The sequence below is a fragment of the Schistocerca americana genome, chromosome 1 (genome assembly GCF_021461395.2).
Source record: "Schistocerca americana isolate TAMUIC-IGC-003095 chromosome 1, iqSchAmer2.1, whole genome shotgun sequence".
NCBI lineage: Eukaryota > Metazoa > Arthropoda > Insecta > Orthoptera > Acrididae > Schistocerca > Schistocerca americana.
Genome location: NC_060119.1, coordinates 854012069 through 854036096, shown reverse-complemented (window position 1 = coordinate 854036096; position 24028 = coordinate 854012069). Strand labels below are relative to the sequence as shown.

The 24028-nt window shown below is 39.0% G+C and overlaps 1 protein-coding gene across 4 annotated transcripts in view; it reads right to left on the bottom strand.

Annotated features, from left to right (window-relative positions):
* The window catches only part of LOC124613496 (ubiquitin-conjugating enzyme E2-24 kDa), a 47439-nt gene that overhangs the window by 5187 nt on the left and 18224 nt on the right, over positions 1-24028 (bottom strand). For all 4 annotated transcript variants that reach the window (XM_047142207.1, XM_047142213.1, XM_047142229.1 and 1 more), the window contains exon 5: positions 20137-20284. In XM_047142207.1, the coding sequence (XP_046998163.1) occupies positions 20137-20284 (148 nt within the window). The remainder of the gene's footprint in view (positions 1-20136; positions 20285-24028) is intronic.

Sequence of the window (24028 nt, the reverse complement as noted above, 5' to 3'; positions counted from 1 at the left end):
AAGCAATAGCTTTTTTAGGACACCCGCCAATGCGAATTAAGATTGAAATTGACAGGCGTATCATAGAGCAAGATAATATTTAGGATGCCTATTACACACAGGGTGAACAATGGAATACAAAATAAGTTAGACCAATTTAACTGGGAAGGAAAGCCAACAGCGATACACTACTGAAGTTCAGTAAGGTTGTGGCTACACCAGCACTGCTCTATGGATGCGAAAACTGGACTCTTAACAAGAGAGATGAAAAGAGAATAGAAGCATATGAAATGAATTTCTTCAGGTACTTGGCTGGATATACTTTGATGAACAAAAAGAGATATGATGACACCTGAGCAGAACTGAATATGCAAAATACAATTGATACAATATCAGTTAAGATGGAAAGAAGATATATGAGGATTGCCCAGAAAGTAATGCACTGCATTATTTTTCTCAACCAAAAATAATTCTACGAATGTGAAACATTACATATGTATTATATGAAGTCTCCACAGTGAGCACGCCAATTTTCTGTCACTTCTGACAGATAGCGTCCCTGCAGGACAGTTTCAGAACGGTGACTGTAGGTGGTATATGTTACAAGCAATGTAGCCACAATTTCTCACTGCAGAGAAAGAAACTGTGGGGAATATTCTCAACGCTTGTGCAAAGTCTATGGAGCATGTGCTGTCAACAGAAGTACAGACAGTTGCTGTGCATGGAGGGTAAGGTCATCAGAAGGCACTTCGGCAGAGACCAGCAGTCGGGGAGACCATGCATGGCTGTCACACCTGGCATGTTGCAGCGAGCTGATGATGTCATTTGCCCGGACAGACACATTATGACTCGCCAGTTGGCACTGCATCTGCCAACCAGCAAAGGAAATGTAGTTGCAATTATCCACACTCTAGGATTTTCAGAAGTATGTGCAAGATGGGTCCCGCAGTGTCTAACGGTGGACCACAAATCGAACAGAAAAAAACCATTTGTCTTGATTTGCTGCAATGTTTTGAAGCAGAGAGGGAGGCCGCCTTGTCCCGGATTGTGTCAGGTGATGAAACCTGGGTCCACAATTTTGAGCCCAAAAGAAAACGACAGTCGATGGAATTCTCTGTCCCCACAGAAGAAAAAAGTCAAAGCAACTGCTTCCACCAGTAATGTCATGGATCACCGTGTCCTTACACTGTGAAGGTGTCATTCTCATTGATGTGAAGCCAAGAGGCGGTACCATTAATTCAGAAGCATATATCAACAAATCAACAAAACTCAAGATGCGCTTCCTGCGACTTTGGTGCCAAAGCAACCCAGGAGATGTTTTGCTGCAACACGATAATGCTCAGTCCACGCAAGTCTGAGGACTGCTGAACACAACGCAAAAATGGGTTGGACTGTGTTACCCCACCCACCCTATAGCCCTGACCTAGCCCTCTCGGACTTCCACTTGTTTGGGCCATTGGAAGACGCCATTCATGGAAGACACTTTGAGGATAATGAGAAGGCGATTCACACACTGAAGCGCTGGGTCTGCCACCAGGACAAGGACTGGTACTGAAGGGACATACACGCCCTTGTTTCGCACTGGAGGAAGGCCACAGAACGGGATGGAGATTACATGGAAAAATAGGGTGTGTAGATAAAACACCATTCTGCCATGTGTGTAATTCCCATTATGTTCAATAAAGAATTGTTGAAGAAAAAAAATGTGATTCATTACTTTCTGGGAAACTCTCGTCGATTGTTTGCCAGATGCAGGAATCATTAAAGCCATATAAACCCACAGGCAATGAATAGCACCCACTGAACAATTTTTATATCTCATGCCTTACATGTATACTCTGCTTACATCAAGTGAAATTTTGGTAGAAGAGGAACCAGATGTCATTTTCAGAAAATGTATACTGGACATGCTATGGGAAAACAGGGTTCAAGTAATAGAGAGAAACACTGAAGGCAAAGCAGAATTTACGAAGAAAATACACAACCAAACAACACTCTCTAAGAATTACAAAGTTAACAACATTGTGCTGGTAAGAGTACATCCAAAATTGAGCAAGCCCACATGGATGTCAAAAAATCCAGTTTGTCAAATTTTTTCAAACTAACAATGATACAATTTATTTGTGTGTGTGTGTGTGTGTGTGTGTGTGTGTGTGTGTGTATGTATTCAATGTACTGGGGATTGTTTTAATCATCGAAAGGAACAAGATTTTCTAAAAATCTTAAAAATTTGTGCAATTACAATAAGGGACCATTTTCTAAAATTTCATTTGGGTTTATTTCGTTTTCTCAAGTAGGGATAGAGTTAACCTGAAGAGATGTGGATTCTCACAGACTCCTAGTGCCAGACCAATATTGTTATGCAGCAAAACTCCACTTTCTTCACAGGCATGGTAGGGCACAGAGTCCAGTCAACTAATACTACTAGGGTAACAAGCAGACCAAGAATTTTCTACCATTTTCATAGATTTTTTTGCTTCCTCACAATAGTAATGGGTAGTAATCATAAAGGGAATTATTTTGTTGTGGCACTTTATTGAACACTTACATCACACCACTATCTGTAAACTAAATCATGGCTTCTCCAAAAGGAGAAAGCTTATTTGTTAAAAATTGTGAGTGAGTAGCAGAGAGAACATTTCCTTACAGATAGAGTGCCTCAGACACAGCCAAACAACTCGGCACATATTTAGCAAGTCACTTGTGTACAACCTAAAATGAAATGCTCTAAGTTATTTGCCCTTCCCTACAAAACCAGCCCTTAAGCTCATGCTGCACAATCATCTCAAAATACAGGGTGTATATGTCCAAGGAGAACCGAGAAATCCAGGAAAAACTCAAGAAATTTTTTTAGAATTCCAGCAATGTTTCATCATTTTAGTTCTCAGTCAAATTTCTGTAATTTTGGCTGGTAAGAACTGATATCCTAATACAGAATTTAACATTAACCTGCTATTGCAGAATAACACTGCAGCAATGAAATATAGTAAGAGAATAACGCCAAAACAAAGCTTTGCTTGCAAAGAAAATGTGCCATTTACAAAAACAAAACACAGTGCACGCACAAGCGTCTCCTGACACCAAATGTGTCAAAGACTTTAGGGTGAAGACGATGTAATATTTTGTAACAAAAAACTGCTTTTGATGAGCGTGATGTTACAACTGTTTAAATTTCTAACAGGTTGTATGAAAATATTGTGAATGGTGGTTTGAGAAGCCTTAATTCTGTGGCTTGGTGCTAAAAGGACCAATGCCCAAAATCAATGTTTTTCAGTTATTGGCTCTATGACACTGTCCGTAAGGTCATTGTTTTGGTGTAAAAAAGGCCAATGTCCAGCTCCTTTATTAACAGAGATACACAGATTCATTTCGGGCATATGTCCACACAGAATGTCAGAATAGCATTAATGGGAAGAAAGGCCAATATATACTTAAGCCAATTTGAAATATATTTTTGTATAAATAAAAGGGCCAAAGTGCACATTGGCCCCTTTAACCCATGTGTGTTTGTGACATTGGCCCCCGTCAAACAACATGTATTGACATTGTTGTATAACCTTGTGTTGACATCGTCGTGTAATTGTGTGTGACACTGTATCTAAATCGCTTGTCGAGATTGCTTTGTAGTGTTCATTTAAATGCCAGTTAGACCATTGTTACAAAGGTTACGAGATGGCAACAAGCGGGAAAAAGCTGCTACAAATGGGTTTGAGAGAAACTCCAAGCCAAGGTAATGAAAACTTGTATTATTCCTTTACTTTATTACACTTGACTCTTAAGCATTAGTTTTGTTTGCTTTACACTGTAATAATCAGTATAAAATTAGCAATTATTAGTACATTTGTGTTTTAAACAAATTATTAGCATACGCATTCTCTTCAGGTCCATCTCGGGAGCCCCAGCAACAGGCACTGTCGTGCACTGACGAAGAATTTTTACAACTTAGTAATGAGATTAATGTCACCAGCTAACCGCCTGATTGTGGCGATGTAAATGACTTTTCCTCTGATGAGTATTTTCCCTCGGAAGGTAATTCAAGCGATACAGGCAGTAAAGTGAATGGACAGAATGAAGCGAATGGACAGAATGAAGCGAATGAACTGAATGTCATGAACACAACAAATGGAATAAATGCTTTGAGTGAATTGAATAATGATGAGAACGAACAGGACAATTTATTTCAGGAACAAAATGCATCTACAACGAAAAAACATGGAAGAAAGAAGGCTGAAGGATATATTACCAGAAAAAGGACGAGGAACCCAAATTCGTGGGCAAGAGAAATAAGGAAGAAAAGAAGAAATGCTACAGGAAAAACGGTTAAGGCCAAAGCTCTTAAAGCAACCTGTACGTGTAGGCTGAAGCGTTTCGAAAAATTCAGTGAAATTGAAAGACAAACTATATTTGCTCATTAAGTAAGGAAGCAAAAAACCAATTCATAGCAGGATTGGTTTGTGAAAAAGGTAAAGCTCGCCAAACATTACGAGATGGTAGAGAACTGGAGAGTAGGCGAAAATTCACTCGCCTCTATTCACTCCCTAAATCTGGTGAGCATACTGCAGTTTCTCAAAAAATATTTTTAAATACACTTGACGTCACTTTAAAAAAATCTGAGTTGTAACGGAGAAAAAAAGGAAATCTAACTCAGGTATGTGTGCTGAAGATCTGTGGGGAAAGCATGGGAACCAGCTTGTCTCAAGAGGCACGGAAGATTATTCTCGATCATATACTTATGTTTCCTGCCATTGAATCTCATTACTCTCTTTCAGATACAGCAAGAAAGTACCTCTCACCCGATCTGTCAATTTCTAAAATGTACAAACTATATGTGGACTTTTGTACAGAGATCATCATCATACCTCAGAGTAGGTCTTTCTACAGGCAGATGTGTGTGAAAAATTTCAACTATCAATTTAAAAAGCCCAAAAATGATACTTGCACAAAATGTGATAAATTTGATATGATTATTAAATCTACCGACCAAGAAGAAGAGTGAATAAATGCTGAAAGGTTGAAAAATGAACACCTTGACTTTGCCAAAGCTGTGTATAAACAAAAGGATATAGACAAGAAGTTGTCTTTGAAGGATAAAAAGCTAGCCGTCATTTCCTTCGATTTGCAAAAGTGCCTAGCTACGCCGTTTCCAGTGAATAGAGTATCTTTTTACAAGAGCAGCTCTGGACTTGTAATCTCACACTATATGAGACAAGATGTAATCAAGCTAATCCAAAACGAAAAATGTGCTTCATTTGGGATGAAACCATTGCCAAACGTGGTAGCCAAGAAATTGCTTTGTGTCTGATGAAGTAGCTAAACAATGTGTTAGACAGAGATGTATCGAAAGTAATATTCTACAGCAACTGTTGTTATTTTTACAACCAATACTATATGTGAAAGCTTACTTTTCACTGTATGTATTTTAATTTAAACTATTAACTTTTCCTGTTTGTGTGTCGACACTACTTAATAGTGATGTTGCTATTGGCTGACTACATCACATGTCCTATGCTCTGAATATCTGTGGTCATTGCCTAGCGAGATCGCATGAGAAGCTATGACTGGCTGCCAAAAATGCATAGCAATCTAGATTTCAGTGCTTCGAAAGTACCATGCTGTATTTGATGAAACCCGTATTTACACTTTCGTAATACCAAAACATTTTTTTTGTTTTGCTTCATTCCCTGAAATGCTGGGAAGTTCTAAGCCAGTGTATACAACATTTACCAATCAAAGGATTCACAAGCTTTGCATCTCCAAGGAAAAGTATATTGTCACTTAAAGTGAAAAAAAAATTATTTTTAACTAGGAAAAAACTGCATTTTTTTTGTTTTGTTCACATTGTTGTTGCGGTCTTCTGTTCACATTATTGTTGCGGTCTTCAGTCTGATGACTAGTATGGTGCAGCTCTCCATGCTAATCTATCTCGTGCAAGCCTCTTCATCTCTGAATAACTACTGCAACCTACATCCTTCTGAATGAACTTATTTTATTCATCTCTTGTCTCCCTCTACAATTTTTAACCCCCACATTTCCCTCCAATGGTGATCTCTCGATGTCTCAGAATGTGTCTTACCTGCCGATTCCTTCTTCTAGTCTTCTTTTCTCCCCAATTCTATTCACTACCTTCTCATTAGTTATGTGATCTACCCATCTCATCTTCATCACTACAGACAAATACCTTTAGAAAAGGACTCCCTAACACTTAAATTTATATTCGACATTGTACTGTATTGTATTTTAACCGGGGACCTAGAAACGACAGAGAGGCTCCGTCCCCGCCGCAGTGGTCCACAACCCCATGACGACTACCGCAGTCCACTTCACCCCTTCGCCGCCCCACACCGAACCCAGGGTTATTGTGCGGTTCGGCCCCTGGTGGAATCCCCCCCCCCCCCCCCCCCCCCAGGGAACGTCTCACACCAGACGAGTGTAACCCCTATGTTTGCGTGGTAGAGTAATGGTGATGTATGTGTACGTGGAGAACTTGTTTGGGCAGCAATCGCCGACATAGTGTAACTGAGGCGGAATAAGGGGAACCAGCCAGCATTCGCCGAGGCAGATGGAAAACCACCTAAAAACTATCCACAGACTGGCCGGTTCACTGGACCTCGACACAAATCCGCCGGGCGGATTCATGTCAGGGACCAGGCGCTCCTTCCCGCCCAGAAAGCCACGCGTTAGACCGCACAGCCAACCATGCGGGCTTATATTCGACGTCAGTAAATTTTTATGCTTCAGAAATGTTTTTCTTACCATTGCCAGTCCACATTTTATATCTTCTCTACTTCGGCTAACAGTTATTTTCTGTCCAAACAGCAAACCTCAGCTAATACTTCAAGTATCTCATTCCCTAACCTAATTCCCTAACCTAATTCCCTCACCATCACCTGACTTAATTAGATGCCATTCCTTTATAATTGTTTTGCTTTTGCTGATGTTCATCTTATATCCACCTTTCAAGACCACTCCACTCAACCACTTTTCTAAGTCCTTTGCTGTCTGACAGAATTACAATGTCACTGACAAGCCTTAAAAGTTTTTATTTTTCTCCCTGAAGTTTAATCCCTTCTCCAAATTTTTCTTTGCTTTCTTTTACTCCTTGCTCAATGTACAGATGGAGTAACACTTGGATCAGGTTACAACCCTGTCTCACTGCCTTCTCAATAGGTGCTTTCTTTCCAAACCCTTTGACTCATTATAACTCACATTTGGTTTCCATACAAGCAGTAAATAACCTTTCACTCCCTGTATTTTACCAGCATCCTTCAGAATTTTCAAGAATGTATTGCAGTTAACAAGCTTTCTCAAAGTCTACATATGCTATAAATGTAGGTTTACCTTTCCTTATCTTTTAAGCTACGGTGTAGGGTCACTAATTGACTAGTGTGTGCCAACATTTCTCTAGAATCCAAAATTGATCTTCCCCGAGGTTGGCTTCTATAACTTTTTTGATTCTTCTGTAAAGAACTTGAGTTAGTATTTTGTAACCATGATTTATTAAACTGATAATTCGGTCATATCTTAAACTGTCAGCAACTGCTCCCTTTGGAATTGGAATTATTACTTTCTTCCTACGGTCTGAGGCATTTCACCTCACTCATATCTTGCATATCAGATGGAACAGGCTTTAAGTATGTCTGATGGAATGTTACCTTGTTTTGACTTAGGTCTTTCAATGTTCTGCCAAATTATTCTCACAGTATCATGTCTCCCATCTCCTCTTCCATTTTTATAATATTGGATGCAAGTTCATCTCCCTTCTACAGACCCTCTACATACGCCTCCCACCTTTCTGCTTTCCCTTCTTTACTTAGGGCTGCGTTTTCCACCTGAGCGCTTGATATTCATACAGCTGTTTCTATTTTCTCCAAAGGTCTTTAATTTTCCTGTTGGCAGTATCTATCCTTAAATTTGTCATCTAGCCATTCCTGTTTAGCAATTTTGCACTCCCTGTCAATCTCATTTTTTACACATTTATATTCTCTTTTTCCTGCTTCATATTCTACTGTTTTATGTTTTCTCCTTTTATCAATTAAATTCAACATCTCCAGCGTCATCCAAGTATTTCCACTTGCCCGTCTTTTTACCTGCTTGATCCTCAGCTGCCTTCACTATTTCATCTCTCAAAGTTATCTATTCATCTTCTACTGTAATCCTTTCCCCTGTTGTAGTCAGTTGGTGCTCAATGCACCCACTGAAACTTGCAACACCTCAGGTTCTTTCAACTTATCCTGGTCCCATCTCCTTGATTTCCAATCATTCTCCAATATCTTCAGTTTTAATCTACAGTTCATAATAAATAAATTGTGGTCAAAATCCACATCTGGCCCTGGAGATGTCTTACAGTTTAAAATCTGGTTCCAAAATCTCTGTCTCGCCATTATATAATCAATCTCAAACCTTCCTGTATCTCCACGACTCTTCCACTTATGCAATCTCCTTTCATGATTCTTAAATCAAGTGTTAGTGATGATTAAATTATGTTCTATGAAAAATTCTACCACATAGCTTCCTCTTTCTTTCCTTTCACCCAATCCACATTAACTTACAATTTTTCCATTGTTTCTTTTTACTGCCATTGAATTTCTGTCCCCCATCAAAATGTTAAATTGTCTGAATAATTTCTTTTACCTCATCATACATTTCTTCAGTCTCTTTCATCATCTGCAAAACTAGCTGGCATACAAACTTTTACTACTGCGGCGGGTGTGGGCTTTGTGTCTATCTTGGCTGCAATAATGCATTCACTATGCTATTTGTAGTAGCTTAAACTCATTCTTATTTTCTTATTTACTATTAAACCTACTCCCGCATTACCACTATTTGATTTTGTATTTATAACCCTGTGTTCACCTGACCAGAAGTCCTGTTTCTGCCGCCCCCAAACTTTACTAATTCCCACCATATCTAAATTCAACCTATCCATTCCTCTTTTTAAAGTTTCTAACCTACCTGCCAGATTAAGGGAGCTAACATCTCATGCTCTGTTCTGTAAAATGCGTTTCTCCTGATGGTGACATCCTCCTGAGTAGTCCCCACTCAGAGATCCAAATAGGGGATTATTTCATCTCCACAATATTTATAAAATTATGGCTGTAGTTTCCCCTTGCGTTCAGCCTTTCACAATACCAGCACAAGGCTGTTTTGGTTGGTGTTACAAGGCCAGATCTGTCACTCATCCATACTGTTGGTCCTGTAACTACTGAAAAGCCTGCTGCCCCTCTTCAGAAATCATACATCATTTATGTAGCCTCTCAAGAGATACTGCTCCAGAGTAGTTGCACCTACAATATGGCTATCTGTATCACTAATGCATGCTAGCCATCCCACCAACAGCAAGGTCCATGGTTCATGGGGGCTGGTCTGCGTGTACGTCCTGAGACTTACAGGATCAACAGGCAATAGAAAATTGAGCATTTTTCTTCATTGTATGTGGTGTCTGCAATTGCATATTTTTCTAGAAATCGGGGGAAGTAACTTTCAAGACACTCACTCACATACCCATAACGTAAAAGCTGTTTAAGAAAAGCACTGCTGGCATAGCGACCAAGGCATCTGGCTGTGGAGCACAAAACCTGTGTGCGATTACCAAATCCAGTATGCATTTTTTTTAAATATATATTTTTGTTTTGATTGTTTTCAAAGTGGTAGAAACAGAGAGGTTAATACAGCGAGTAAATCAATAAGGAATAAAGAATGGCACATAAATTTCTCCAGTGACTGCAGTTATTAAAGAATTAAAAATTTTAATGCTGGTCACTTTACAATTGTTCTTTCGGCCACTCTGTTAATGTCCTCAATTTCCTTTGAACAGCTAGATGAATGGTACTTGTTAGGCAAACATTCAAAGCAAATATACTCACGGTACAAAAAATCATCAATTAAATGCAATCTTCATACAACTACATGATTTCTTTCGAGTATTTCATCGAGGGATCACCAATTTAGTATTGGAGGGCAGCGTGGAGGGTAAAAATCGAAGAGGGAGACCAAGAGATGAATACACTAAGCAGATTCAGAAGGATGTAGGCTGCAATAGGTACTGGGAGATGAAGAAGCTTGCACAGGATAGAGTAGCATGGAGAGCTGCATCAAACTAGTTTCAGGACTGAAGACCACAACAACAACATTTCTCTAGCCATAGTTTGTTGTGAAAACACATCCCTTCCTGGACTTGAATCTTTTGTCGACAGAGATGTCATCGCCTAGAAGACCTGGCATTGTGCAATTGACGTGAAGACTCAATGTAGACCTAGTTATGTTTATAGTAATATGCCATTTACATTGTATCCACGCTCTTGTAGAAAAGTTTCTAATGATGAAAAAATACATGTATGGATGAAAGGACTTGGTGTACTTGCTGAAAATTTAACTGTAACTGGAGATATTGCTTTGTACTATAATTATTAATAAAGTGTGGTCCTTGACAATGAAAAATATTTCTTGTTGACGGATGAGCTTTGATTCATACCGTACGCATAAAAACACTGCCTGATGTGCTGAAAGGTGATCATGAATTATACTGTGAATTGTTACTGCATCTGAGCATTTTTAATTCCAACTGGTTTTCAGAATCAAATGCAATTTTGAAGTACCAAAATAAAACTTTTAGCTTGGCAATAATAATAAACATCATGACTGGCATGTAAGTGACCAGTTTGGTGATGCCATGTAGAATGTTCCTGCAGTCAGCTGAAAATAACTGTTCTCTAAATTTTCTCAATAGTGTTTTGTGAAAAGAACACTGTCTTCCCATCAAGGATTCCCCCATCTGTCCAGGAAGCCTCTCTATAGCATTTGTGGATTGATCAAAAATACTGGGGACAACTCTAACAGCATGCCTCTGAACTGCTTTGATGTCTTCTTTTAATCTGACCTGGAGGGGATCCCAAGCACTTGAGAAGTACTCATGAATGAGTCGCACTGGTGATCTAAAAGTGGTCTCCTGTCACCACAGTTAAACTTTCCTAAAATTCTCCCAATGAACTGGAGATGACCACTAACTTTTGCTACTACTCATTCCATTTCATACTGTTTTCCAATGTTACATCTAGATAGTTAATTATATGACTGTGTGAAGCAATGCTGTATTCAAACAGCACAGGATTGTTTTTTCTCCTCACGTGCATTAACTTACATTTTCTATATTTAGAACAACCTGGCATTAATCAAAGCAAATATAAATTCCATCTACGTCATCCTGTATCTTCCCAGTCAGTCAACGATTATACGAGGTGCATTCAAGTTCTAAGGCCTCCGATTTTTTTTCTCCGGACTGCAAAGAGATAGAAACATGCGCATTGTTTTAAAATGAGGCCGTGTTCATTGTCAATACGTCCCAGAGATGGCAGCACCGTACGGCAGATGGAATTTTACCGCCAGCGGCGAGAATGAGAACGGTTTTAATACTTAAAATGGCGACGTTTTCCTTACTTGAACAGCGTGCAATCATTCGTTTTCTGAATTTGCGTGGTGTGAAACCAATTGAAATTCATCGACAGTTGAAGGAGACATGTGGTGATGGAGTTATGGATGTGTTAAAAGTGCGTTCGTGGGTGCGACAGTTTAATGAAGGCAGAACATCGTGTGACAACAAACCGAAACAACCTCGGGCTCGCACAAGCCGGTCTGACGACATGATCGAGAAAGTGGAGAGAATTGTTTAGGGGATCGCCGAATGACTGTTGAACAGATCACCTCCAGAGTTGACATTTCTGTGGGTTCTGTGCACACAATCCTGCATGATGACCTAAAAATGCGAAAAGTGTCATCCAGGTGGGTGCCACGAATGCTGACGGACGACCACATGGCTGCCCGTGTGGCATGTTGCCAAGCAATGTTGACGCGCAACGACAGCATAAATGGGACTTTCTTTTCGTCGGTTGTGACAGTGGATGAGACGTGGATGCCATTTTTCAATCCAGAAACAAAGCGCCAGTCAGCTCAATGGAAGCACACAGATTCACCGCCACCAAAAAAATTTCGGGTAACCGCCAGTGCTGAAAAAATGATGGTGTCCATGCTCTGGGACAGTGAGGGCGTAATCCTTACCCACTGTGTTCCAAAGGGCACTATGGTAACAGGTGCATCCTACGAAAATGTTTTGAAGAACAAATTCCTTCCTGCACTGCAACAAAAACGTCCGGGAAGGTCTGCGCGTGTGCTGTTTCACCAAGACAACGCACACGCACATCGAGCTAACGTTACGCAACAGTTTCTTCGTGATAACAACTTTGAAGTGATTCCTCATGCTCCCTACTCACCTGACCTGGCTCCTAGTGACTTTTGGCTTTTTCCAACAAAAAAGACACTCTCCGTGGCCGCACATTTACCAGCCGTGCTGCTATTGCCTCAACGATTTTCCAGTGGTCGAAACAGACTCCTAAAGAAGCCTTCGACGCTGCCATGGAATCATGGCGTCAGCGTTGTGAAAAATGTGTACGTCTGCAGGGCAATTACGTCGAGAAGTAATGCCAGTTTCATCGATTTCGGGTGAGTAGTTAATTAGAAAAAAAAAATTGGAGGCCTTAGAACTTGAATGCACCTCGTACTTCCGCACACTATAGCGTCATCACCTGCAGACTGCTTCTCAGCCTTTTCGTTAGATCGGTAATTTATATGGAGAACAAGAGTGGTCCTATCACACTCCTGATGATACCTTTATGTTTGATGAACACTCGCCATTCAGGATAACATACTGGGCTGTATTCCTTACAAAGTCTTCAAGCCACTCACGCACCTGGGAACCTATTCCATGTGCTCAGATCTTCACAGTGCCAAACATTTCTTGATAATCTAGGAACAAGGAACCTGCCTATTTTGTATCATCCACAGTTCACAAAATATCATGCAACAAAAAGGCAAACAGTTTCACACGAGCAGTGCTTTCTAAATCCATACTGATTTTGGACAGAAGCTTTTCTCTCGCCAGGAAATCTATTATATTTGATCTTAGAATATGCTTCAAAATTCTGCATCAAACCAATGTTAAGGATATTGGTCCGTAATTTTGTGGCCCATTCTTCCTGTCTTCTTATATATGGGAGTCACCAATGCATTTTACTAATCACTCGAGGCTATGTTGGATGAGATATTCGTGATAAATGAAAGCTCAGTATGTAAGGGACCGATGTCAAAGTGTAGTCTCTGTAAAACCGAACTGGGATTCCACTCGGACCTTTGAACTTACAGTGAAACCCCACTTTTACACTTTTCAAGGACTTCAGAAAAAAATGGTGTAAAATTCAAGAAGTAAGGTTTTAAGCTATAAAAGTTGTGTATAACATATCCCCTTGCACTTTATGTACAGGCATCAAATCACTTGTCAAGGACTTCTTTATTATCTAATAAAAACCACTGATGTAACTGGAATTGATAACTGTCTCGAAAGTGAAAACGTTTGACTTAATTTCAAACGTCATTCATTACTTAAATAATGAAACACTGCACTAGTTACGTATTTTGTCATGCTTAATGATGTGTTTCGATAATTTTTTCTCATTGTCAAGTGCAAATAAGTAAATAAGTATTTTGTATCGTGTTTGAATGTGTGTTATTATGGATCTCTTGCACTGTGCTCGTCTTTTTGAGGTTATCGGGTACTGTGCCTCATCAGTTATGTAGACCCCCCCACTACACACACACACACACACACACACACACACACACACAATCACTCATATTATTTTTTTCTGTAACATCACAAAAAATATATACATAAGTACTGAACTTGACAATGAGAATTAAGTCTCGAAACACGTTTTGCTCGCTTGAATACAATACGTAACTGGCACTGTGTTTACACGCGAAACATTTGAGCAACACAAAGTGAATGATGCTGTCAACTAGCGCTCCATGTGGCCATACGCTGTAACACGCTAAATATGGTTTGACGTAGGTGTCACGATGATCACAATGATCACAAAACTGCATTTGTGCATTAGAGACAGTTTGGAAATGGTGGTGATTTATCATGATATCTTCATTCGAACGAACCTTGTTACTCCTATCAGCCACCAAGCCACATAGAGCTTGGCAGCGGTGGGAGATACGGCACGAATTGTTACAACTTTTACTCATTTACCCGTTCAAATCCACTGAGTGAGTGGCCTGATGTCAAGAAACTTAACCACTTAATATTTGTAAACACTACTGGACGATCAACATTATGACAGCATCATACTTTCTCCACAAACATTTTTTCATAATGCATAAATCGGGGGAAAATTATAAATACGTTAATGCAAAATCAGGTGCAAATTAACATTGTGGGCACAGGAAATTTGACGGGACCGATAAAAAATGTCATAAACGGTGGGAAAACGTTAATTCTGGGAACACAAAAGTGGGGTTATACTGTATTGGTTTTCTGCACAATGGTAAAACAAAGGTATGCCTTTACAATACTCCTACATGAATCATCATTAAATGCAAGATTTAAAACCTCTGCTTTCCATTTGCTGTCTTCTACTGACACCTGACAGGAGGATGAGTGACTGGACTGAAGCCTTCAACTTGCTAAGTGATTTTATGTGGTACCAGAATTATCTTATGTTCTCGGCAAGATATTTTCCTTAGGTACAATGGTGGTATTTATTTGCTTCGTGGATCAACTTTTTATAGACAGAGGAATTCCTATAACTTTGGCTGCTGACATTTCCGCAGTCTATTTTGAAGTAACAATAAAACAGTTTCCTAAGCATTTTCGGAATTTTGTCATTAAACCATGCTGGGCCTTTTCCATTTTTAATTCATGCACTTGGCAAGTATTTCTCCAAAGTGTGATTTGCTATCATTTTAAACTTTGTCCCCAATTCCTCTATGTTCATCACATTGGGACTAAATTACGGCCGTTCACTGTATAATGCTAACAACTGTTTACAGGCTCTTTCCAGCTTCAAAACCCTCTTATCTTTCTCAATTGCTTTATTAAATTTAAAAGGAATTAGCATTATTTCATCAAAATATAAGAGATATTAGAGATAAAGTTAGTGAACTGTCTGTAGATGTTGACTGACATCATACCAGGATACAGATTAGCAGGCTGTTTTTCAAGGAGTTCCTTGCGGAGTGGAGGAGTGGCCAGTAAGTAAAAAACAGTATTCCATTTGAGTCCATAGACGTATCACAGCACTGCACTGAACAAATATTTGAATGTTGTGCAGGGGCATTTGAATTTAGTGAAACAAAACTTCTATTGTTGTTGTTTATAAGTTCCCTAACTCTGACTTCAGAGCATTTCTGCTCAAGCTAGAGAGGGTTCTTGGTTCACTTTATATGAAGTACCAAAAATTAGTTAAATGTTGTGACTTCAACATTAATTTTGTACATAATTGTGCAAGAAAAAGGATGTTGGTAGATCTCCTAAACTCATAAGATCTGATGCAGACTGTATTTTTTCCAACTAGGGTGCAGGGGAACAGTTGCACAGCCATAGACAATATTTTTATTCATTCTTCATTACTAGATGGGCATTCTGTTAGTAGAAGGGTGATTGGCCTTTCAGACTATGATGCACAAATTTTAACACCAAAATGCTTCGTACTCAAACAAATGTTACATATAATTACAAATTATGCAGGAAAGCTAAACCAACAGCAATAGAGTTTTTTAAATCTCGTTAAGGAACAAGAGTGGCAGGATGTTTATACTTCCGATAACACAGATGACAAATATAAAGCTTTTCTTAACATATTTCAACTCTTTGAGAGTTGCTTTCCATTAGAACATCCTAAATAGGGTACTAGGAGTAAAATGCAGCCTGGGTGGCTGACTAGTGGGATAAGAATATCACGTAGAACAAAGTGGGAATTATGTCAAAAATGTTAGAAGTAGTCACAGTCAACCTACAGTAGCCCGTTACAAACAGTATTGTAAGGTGCTATTACAAATAGTATTGTAAGGTGCTTAAACATGTTATTAGTTAAACAAAGAGTGTGTGGTACACAAATAGAATAGGAAATGCACAGGATAAAATTAAAACAATATGGTCAGTTGTGAAGGAAGTGTCTGTCAGCAGCACAAGGTCAACAATATAAAGTCAGATACACGTACAGTATTTAACAACCATTTTTTGAGCACTGCTGGTGAATTAAATAAAAACTTTGTTTCTACAGGGAATCATAACTCTCTCGAAAAATGCCTTTCCGAGATTGATATCTGAAATACTCCTCTGTGATGCTGACAAGGGGGATATTGAGTCAATAATTAAAGCACTGAAGACTAAGGACTCTCATGGATATGATGGAGTGCCTACCTGAATAGTAAAGTACTGTGCTGCACATTTTAGCCTTGTACTTAGCCATCTTTGCAATTTTTTTCTTTAATAATGGTCAGTTTCCTGAATAATTAAAAGTATTCAGTAGTAAAGCTGCTTTATGAAAAAAGACAAAGGGATAAAGTAGGCAATTTTAGACCTATTTCTATGCCATCAGTTTTGCTAAAGTTACTGAAAAGGCTGTGTAAGTACGGATAATTGATCCTTTTGTATCACATAATTTGCTATCAAATGTACAGTTTGGCTTTAGAAGAGGTTTAACAACTGAAAATGCTACAGTCTGTTTTCTCCCTGAAGTTCTGGATGGATTAAACAGAAGGTTTCAAATACCAGGCATATTTTTTGATTTAACCAAGGTGTTTGATTTAGTTGATCATAAAAATATTGCTCCCGAAGTTGGACCATTACAGAATATGGTGAGTAGCTCACAATTGATTCACCTCTTACTTTAACAAACGACAGCAAAAGGTCACTGCTCAGTGTTGAGAATGGCTGTGATGTGGGGTCTGAGTGGGGCACAAGGCACAATCAAAGTGGGGAGGGGTGGGGGGGGGGGGGGGGGGGGAGGTGCACCAGGGATCTGTGTTGGGACCACTCCTGTTCCTTATTTATATAAATGAAATGCCTTCTAGTACTACAGGTAATTTTAAAATATTTCTGTTTTCTGAGGACACTAGCTTGGTAGTAAAGGATGTTATGTGCAACACTGGCCCTGTTTCAAATAGTGCAGTTCATGATCTAAGTTGAAGGCTTGTAGTAAATAAACTAACACTAAATCACAGTGATTCAGTTTTTAGTTTCTAACACACAATTCAACAAAAACCGACATTTTAACTCCACAGAATTAGCATATGTTTAGTGAAACTGAACAGTTCAAATTTCTAGGTGTTCGGATAGATAGTAAACTGTTGTGGAAACCCCATGTTCAGGATCCTGTTCCAAAACTTAATGGTGCCGCTTTTACTATTCAAACAGTATCTGAAATAAAGTGATCGTTCAACACGAAAATTAGTTTACTTTGCTTATTTTCATTTGCTTATGTCATATGGTATTCTATTTTGGGATAATTCTTCCCATTCTCCAAGGATATTTTTGGCTCTGAAACAGGCAGCTAGTGCAATAAAGTGGCGTAAGTCTGCGAACCTCTTTTCAACTCCTGTTCACTAGTCTGGGTATTTTGACACTGAACTCTCAATATATATATTCTTTACTGTTGTTTCTTGTTAACAATATCAACTTATTCCTTGTTAACAATATCAACTTATCCCCAAGAATTAGCAGTTTCACTCAGTTAATACTAGGCTTAAATCTAATCTGCATTTGTACTGCACTTCCTTAACTCTTGTACAGAAAGGCGTGCAGTATATTGCTGCGTCCATTTTCAATAAGCTACCACAAGAATTCAAAAATTTTAGCAGTAAACCACGCACTTTCAAATTGAAACTAAAGAGTTTGCTCGTGAGTCACTCCTCCTACTCTGTTGAGACGTTACTTGTAAGCTGATCCCTATGTTATATTGTTGATTGTGTTTACTTTTTTTTGGGTTCATAAACATTTTCTTTTATCTGTTATTTTCTTTTATGTTGTAATTTCATGTACTGATACTTTCCACGGCCTGCAAGATTTGCTCCTCAATTTGGTCCTACAGAACTAGTAGACGTGTAAATAAATAAAAAAATAAAAGTAGTCATTGTCCCTATGATGAAATCATAATACTAAGCTTGAAATCATGATTACTAAGCTCAGCCTCTATAATGACAATGTCAATAAAATCAGGCTAGAAGGTCAAAAATTCTCTCATTGGATGTGGGTTGTTGCACTAGATGCTCAAGAGATTTTGGAAAACTGTGTTCAGAACTACTTTGCAAGACTTACTGCCCATACCACCTGCAACAAATCCATTGATATCCCAGTCTACACACAATAGCTATGCTATTGCCTGCAACTAATACTGCTTGATCAGGGTACTTCCATGCTACTGTGTGTAGAATTTCTTTGAATCATTCTACAATTATTACGACTTCAACAGATGGCTGATGAAAGCAACTGACGATTAAATTGAGTCACCTAGGCCACTTATTTGTTTCTATATAACTTTGCAATTTCGACCTCAGAAGCTGCAATATTTTTATTGACTGTAAAGAACACTTCCCCTCTTATGAAATTAACATATCTTTTTGATGTACATTCCATACACCTCATTAGATATTTAAAAGTCTTTCTACTTCATGTTTCATCTGGCTCTCAGTCACGTGCATAATTTGAGTGCAACAGCTTCCTGGAAGGGTTAAATCCGACTTGGCACAGAAAGGGGTGACTTCTGATGCCACAAAAATCTCTGGTCATCTACCGCGTAGCATTAAAAGTTTGACACTTAAATAAAATTAAATTAAATGAATTTCTGAATGGCAATTCCTCCTACTCAATGGATGAATTTTGAGATATGAGGTAGTAATTGAAAAAAAAAAAAAAAAATTATATTACGTAAAGAAAATTTATGTTAAACTAACACTTTCCACAGCATTATGAAATGTCGTTTCCATGATCCAGGGAACAAGTATTAATGTAAGGGGGGGGGGGGGGGGGCGGGGGGATTTGCACTCTCAGTAATCTGCTACCCAAATTGCTGCCTTCCTCTATAATGCACGCATGACTTTATCTAGGTGATTCATAAAGCTCCCCACGTACAACACAGGTACAGACATCTGTAACCAAGATAGTCACAGAATCAATGGAGTCTCTAGCTCAGACCTTTCACCAGTTCCAAACCAAAAACCCTGATCAATACTGGGACTGACACTGCAAATTCTAAGCTCTACTTGGACCCCACAAACAAGGCCAGCAGTCTTCACCACTCACCCTCCCCCATACAAACTGAGGTCGGTCTCGGACCCCCAACCAAAAGACATCATTGGTGCAAACAGAACCTCCAACTCGCACACTGTATAGCTGCTGGCAGGGCTGCCTGAACATTTCAGATGTGCCCCCCCCCCCTCCACACACACACATGAGCAGACATACAAAGCACATGTTTGGCTTTTCTCAGTTCTGGAAGCTATTTTCCTAAGTGATTCCATAACATGCCTGACATTGAAGCTACCAATAAATAGCTAACCCATCTGATCATATACCTGCACAGACTCTGGTGAAGGAGTGCCATTTGTCAACTCACAGGGGGAATGGGTGAGACCGGACAGTTGGGCAAAAGAAGTGATGTCTGAGGTGTCCTATGTAATGTATCAGTTTCTCTGCCACTGCTACACCCCAAGACAGCAGCCTTCAGAAGACTGAGCACTATCAGCAACATCTTCAGCTGTTCGTTAACTCCGACCAGCTCCTCCTGTGTCTGCGCACATGATGCATGTACCCCATCCACCCTACTGCACTAACTCTGAAGGAATTAAAGAATTAAACTGTAGAGGTACACATAAGGAACTACATAATGGTGTTCACACCATTATCTATACCTTTCTGTATCCTAAAGTGTCTTTTGGGCCACTATCCATAAAACTTTTAACTGGCATCCTTCATAAAGATGATCTCTGCTACCAATTCCATATTACTGAATCACATTGTACTCAATATTTAAGATACTTCAAAATGAGACGAGAACAGTCATTTATATACTGCCTGATGTACTTTACAATATAAATGTAATCTGTAGGTTTTACTTTGTAAATTTCATACCTGTCTTAAAAATGACTATTCTAGCGTATTACATGGACATTCTCATTCTCAGGTACGTATTCAATTTCAAAATTGTCTACAAATGTATTAAACAAAGGAAACATGACGGTAGTCTAAAAGCTTAAACTAGTTATCACAGAGAGGACATACTGCATTTCAAAATATAAGGAATTAAAATTCGCTTTTAAACTTACCTGGGTTGCAGTCAGTAAGCAGTGAACAAATGGATAGTAATACTTTTGATATTGTAAGAGCAGGTGACCAGTTGTCCTTCAATATATCTAAGCAGATAACACCCTGGCTATTAATATTACAGTGATAAATACGAGTGCGAAATGTCACCTGAAAAAGAGGGAGAAAAAATCTTTCAAAGAGTGTAGCAATTTGTTGAAGTTCCTACAAAAATGAGTAATATTCTCTTAAAATTAAAAACAGAAGTGCAATTACATTAATAACATAAGGTAATCTGTTCCAATTCACACTCTTTAATGAAAGAAACACTACAACTGTTGGGCACACTCAGTCACAAAAAGTAACTCAGTGCACTCTTTGTACACAAAGCTGTAAGAGCTCATCAAACAAAAAAAACTATCTTTTTTGTAACCAGGTCATGCTTCTAAGCCTCACTGTCAATCACAATCAACCTTCCAACACATAGAGCTGTGTGCAAACCACATCTAGTACTAATGACTTTATAAGCAAGGCAATATAAAAAAAGATAACTTACAGTAAGGTACTCCACCAAATGCGAAACCAAATTGTTGTAATGAGATAAAATTGTTGAAATAAAAACTTTAATGGTCTTCAAATATTTCTGTTTAAGGTTACAAAATATACTGTAAAAAGAGTATGCAACTGCAGAGGAACATTATCTGCAAACCAAGTCTAGTGGGCCACGATACAAACTACTGATTATTCCTCCAACAAGACTAAAAGGAAACTGTTTAAGTGGTTACGAACATAAGTGAAGTGGCAGTGACTTGAAACTTCCTCGCAAATTAAAGCTGTGTGACCAACCAGAACTCTAATCTGGTTTTGCAGACAATTATCTGACTGACAGTTATACAAATAAGACTCTTGGTGCATCTTCCCATCTTCAATTTTGTCACTACCTCTCTCCTTTATTTTGAATATCACCTTGAGAGAAGGGATATAGTGGCAAACTTGCTTAGTCACAACATGCGAGTAGTTTGCAAAATGAACCATTCATTCTGCAGCTGAGCACGCAATCACAAATCAAGCTTGCATAACCATGTGCAAATGTTATTTAATAGCAGCTACAGATTAATAGAGGGAAACATTCCACATGGGAAAAGTATACCTAAAAACAAAGATGATGTGACTTACCAAACGAAAGCGCTGGCACGTCGATAGACACACAAAGAAACACAAACATACACACAAAATTCAAGCTTTCGCAACAAACTGTTGCTTCATCAGGAAAGAGGGAAGGAGAGGGAAAGACGAAAGGATGTGGATTTTAAGGGAGAGGGTAAGGAGTCATTCCAATCCCGGGAGCGGAAAGACTTACCTTAGGGGCGAAAAAAGGAAAAGAGGACGGGTATACACTCGCACACACACACACACATATCCATCCACACATATACAGACACAAGCAGACATATTTAAAGACAAAGAGTTTGGGCCGTTGTGTAGGTGTTGTGAGGGTGACATGGTATTAGAAGGTGGAAAGTGTAACATGAGGTTGAAATGAAAATGAAAGATAAAAATATATGGGGAGAGATAAGGGTGAACTAGAAAATAACTGGAGATCTGGTATGAAAAAATGCGAAAAAGTGTTGGTTAAGTTGATCCTGTGGTGAACTTGGGTTGGTAGACAGCGATGTGCATGAAGGTTAGGTGGTTGTGTTGCCGCTAAAACACGTTGAAGGACGGAGAAATTCGGGAAAATTTCGAAAAAACTTGTAAATGTATTAAAAGGCGTGGTGTTGTGGTGAAAGATTACGAAAATGGGGCTAACAATTGTAAATAATGACGTTAAAACCTGTGGAGAGCGGCTAAAAATGATCAGTGATGTACGAAAAACGGAAGTGGAAATAAAGTAAAAGTTATTAGAACTAGCCGAAATGGTTGTTTAATACGTGAAGGCAGCTGTTATTGAACTAGAAACGGTGGATTTTATAGCAGCGGTATTGTTGAAAGCGCAAAATAAAAATTTTTGGTTATGGTTTGCAAGTGGGTTACGTATTATAGAGTATATATAGGCGGGATAAAATTGTATTACGGTAAAAAGGGAAGGTGAATAGAAAGTGAGACTACTGGTAAAAGCAGAAAGTGAAAATAAAGAGAAAATAAGACGACAGGAAAGATTTCGAGATGCAACAGCGACAATAACAAACGTAATTGTTGGGTTCAAATTAATGATATGGTTATAATAGAGGGAAACATTCCACGTAGGAAATATATATCAAAAAACAAAGATGATGTGACTTACCAAATGAAAGTGCTGGCAGGTCGACAGACACACAAACAAACACAAACATACACGCAAAATTCAAGCTTTCGCAACAAACTGTTGCCTCATCAGGAAAGAGGGAAGGAGAGGGAAAGACAAAAGGATGTGGGTTTTAAGGGAGAGGGTAAGGAGTCATTCCAATCCCGGGAGCGGAAAGACTTACCTTAGGGGCGAAAAAAGGAAAAAAGGACGGGTATACACTCGCACACACACATATCCATCCACACATATACAGACACAAGCAGACGTATTTAAAGACAAAGAGTTTTGTCTTTAAATACGTCTGCTTGTGTCTGTATATGTGTGGATGGATATGTGTGTGTGTGCGCGAGTGTATACCCGTCCTTTTTTCGCCCCTAAGGTAAGTCTTTCCGCTCCCGGGATTGGAATAACTCCTTACCCTCTCCCTTAAAACCCACATCCTTTCGTCTTTCCCTCTCCTTCCCTCTTTCCTGATGAGGCAACAGTTTGTTGCGAAAGCTTGAATTTTGCGTGTATGTATGTGTGTCTGTCGACCTGCCAGCACTTTCATTTGGTAAGTCACATCATCTTTGTTTTTTGATATATATTTCCTACGTGGAATGTTTCCCTCTATTATATATATATACCATTGTATGCCTGGAGTTACAATAAGCTTTTTCTTCTCTTTTTTCCTTTTTGATACAACAAAGGCTGCTACTAAATAACGCTGACAACAGCTGTGGATGCCTTTTGTCTAAACTCTTAGACTACACAAGGGAAAAGGAATTTTATGGCATTACAGAGTACCTATTAATTAATATATATTGTTCCTTGTAATCAACTGTGTTAGAGGATGCAACCAAAATGATTGCTCCTTGGAAAATAAATGATGCATATTTTCTTTTTTTTTTGGTATGTTCTGTATTACATGGACACTTGCTATAGTCGGCGTAATCCCGCATGATTTTGGTTCCAATAAGATGAGCATGCTGAACAAAACAAACAATCCTTAAGAGCTGACAAAATGCAACATGCGCAGTGAAAGTTCCAGTGTGGCTCACAATTTGAATTCTTAATGAAGCCTCCTTACAGGCAAACACACCACTGAAGAGTGAAACTTTCACTCTGGATCATTTTGTTTGAGTTTAGAACTACAGCCCAAAAGGTTACACCTCAAAGCAGTTTCAGTCACAGAATGGATTCCTTAAGTATATCAGGCATGTATGAGAATGAAACAGCTCAAAGGCTGACATGTAGCAGTGCTTTAGAGGCATGACATTTAAGTTATACAGAATTCCAGAGGTGGGACTTGGCTTCTAATGGTTCAAATGACTGAGCACTATGGGACTTAACTTCCAAGGTCATCAGTCCCCTAGAACTTAAACCTAACTAACCTAAGGGCATCACACACATCCATGCCCAAGGCAGGATTTGAACCTGTGACCGTAGCGGTCGCGATTCCGGACTGTAGCGCCTAGAACCGCTCGGCCACCCCGGCCAGCACTTGGCTTATAAAAAATACTTTGCACTCTCTATTTGTGGGATCTTATTTTTAACTTCCAATTTCTGCATGCTCTCTCATGAATTTCTTTCTACATCATTCGAATTTAAATTTTGAAGTATCACTGCTTCAATTACCAGTTTGTTTC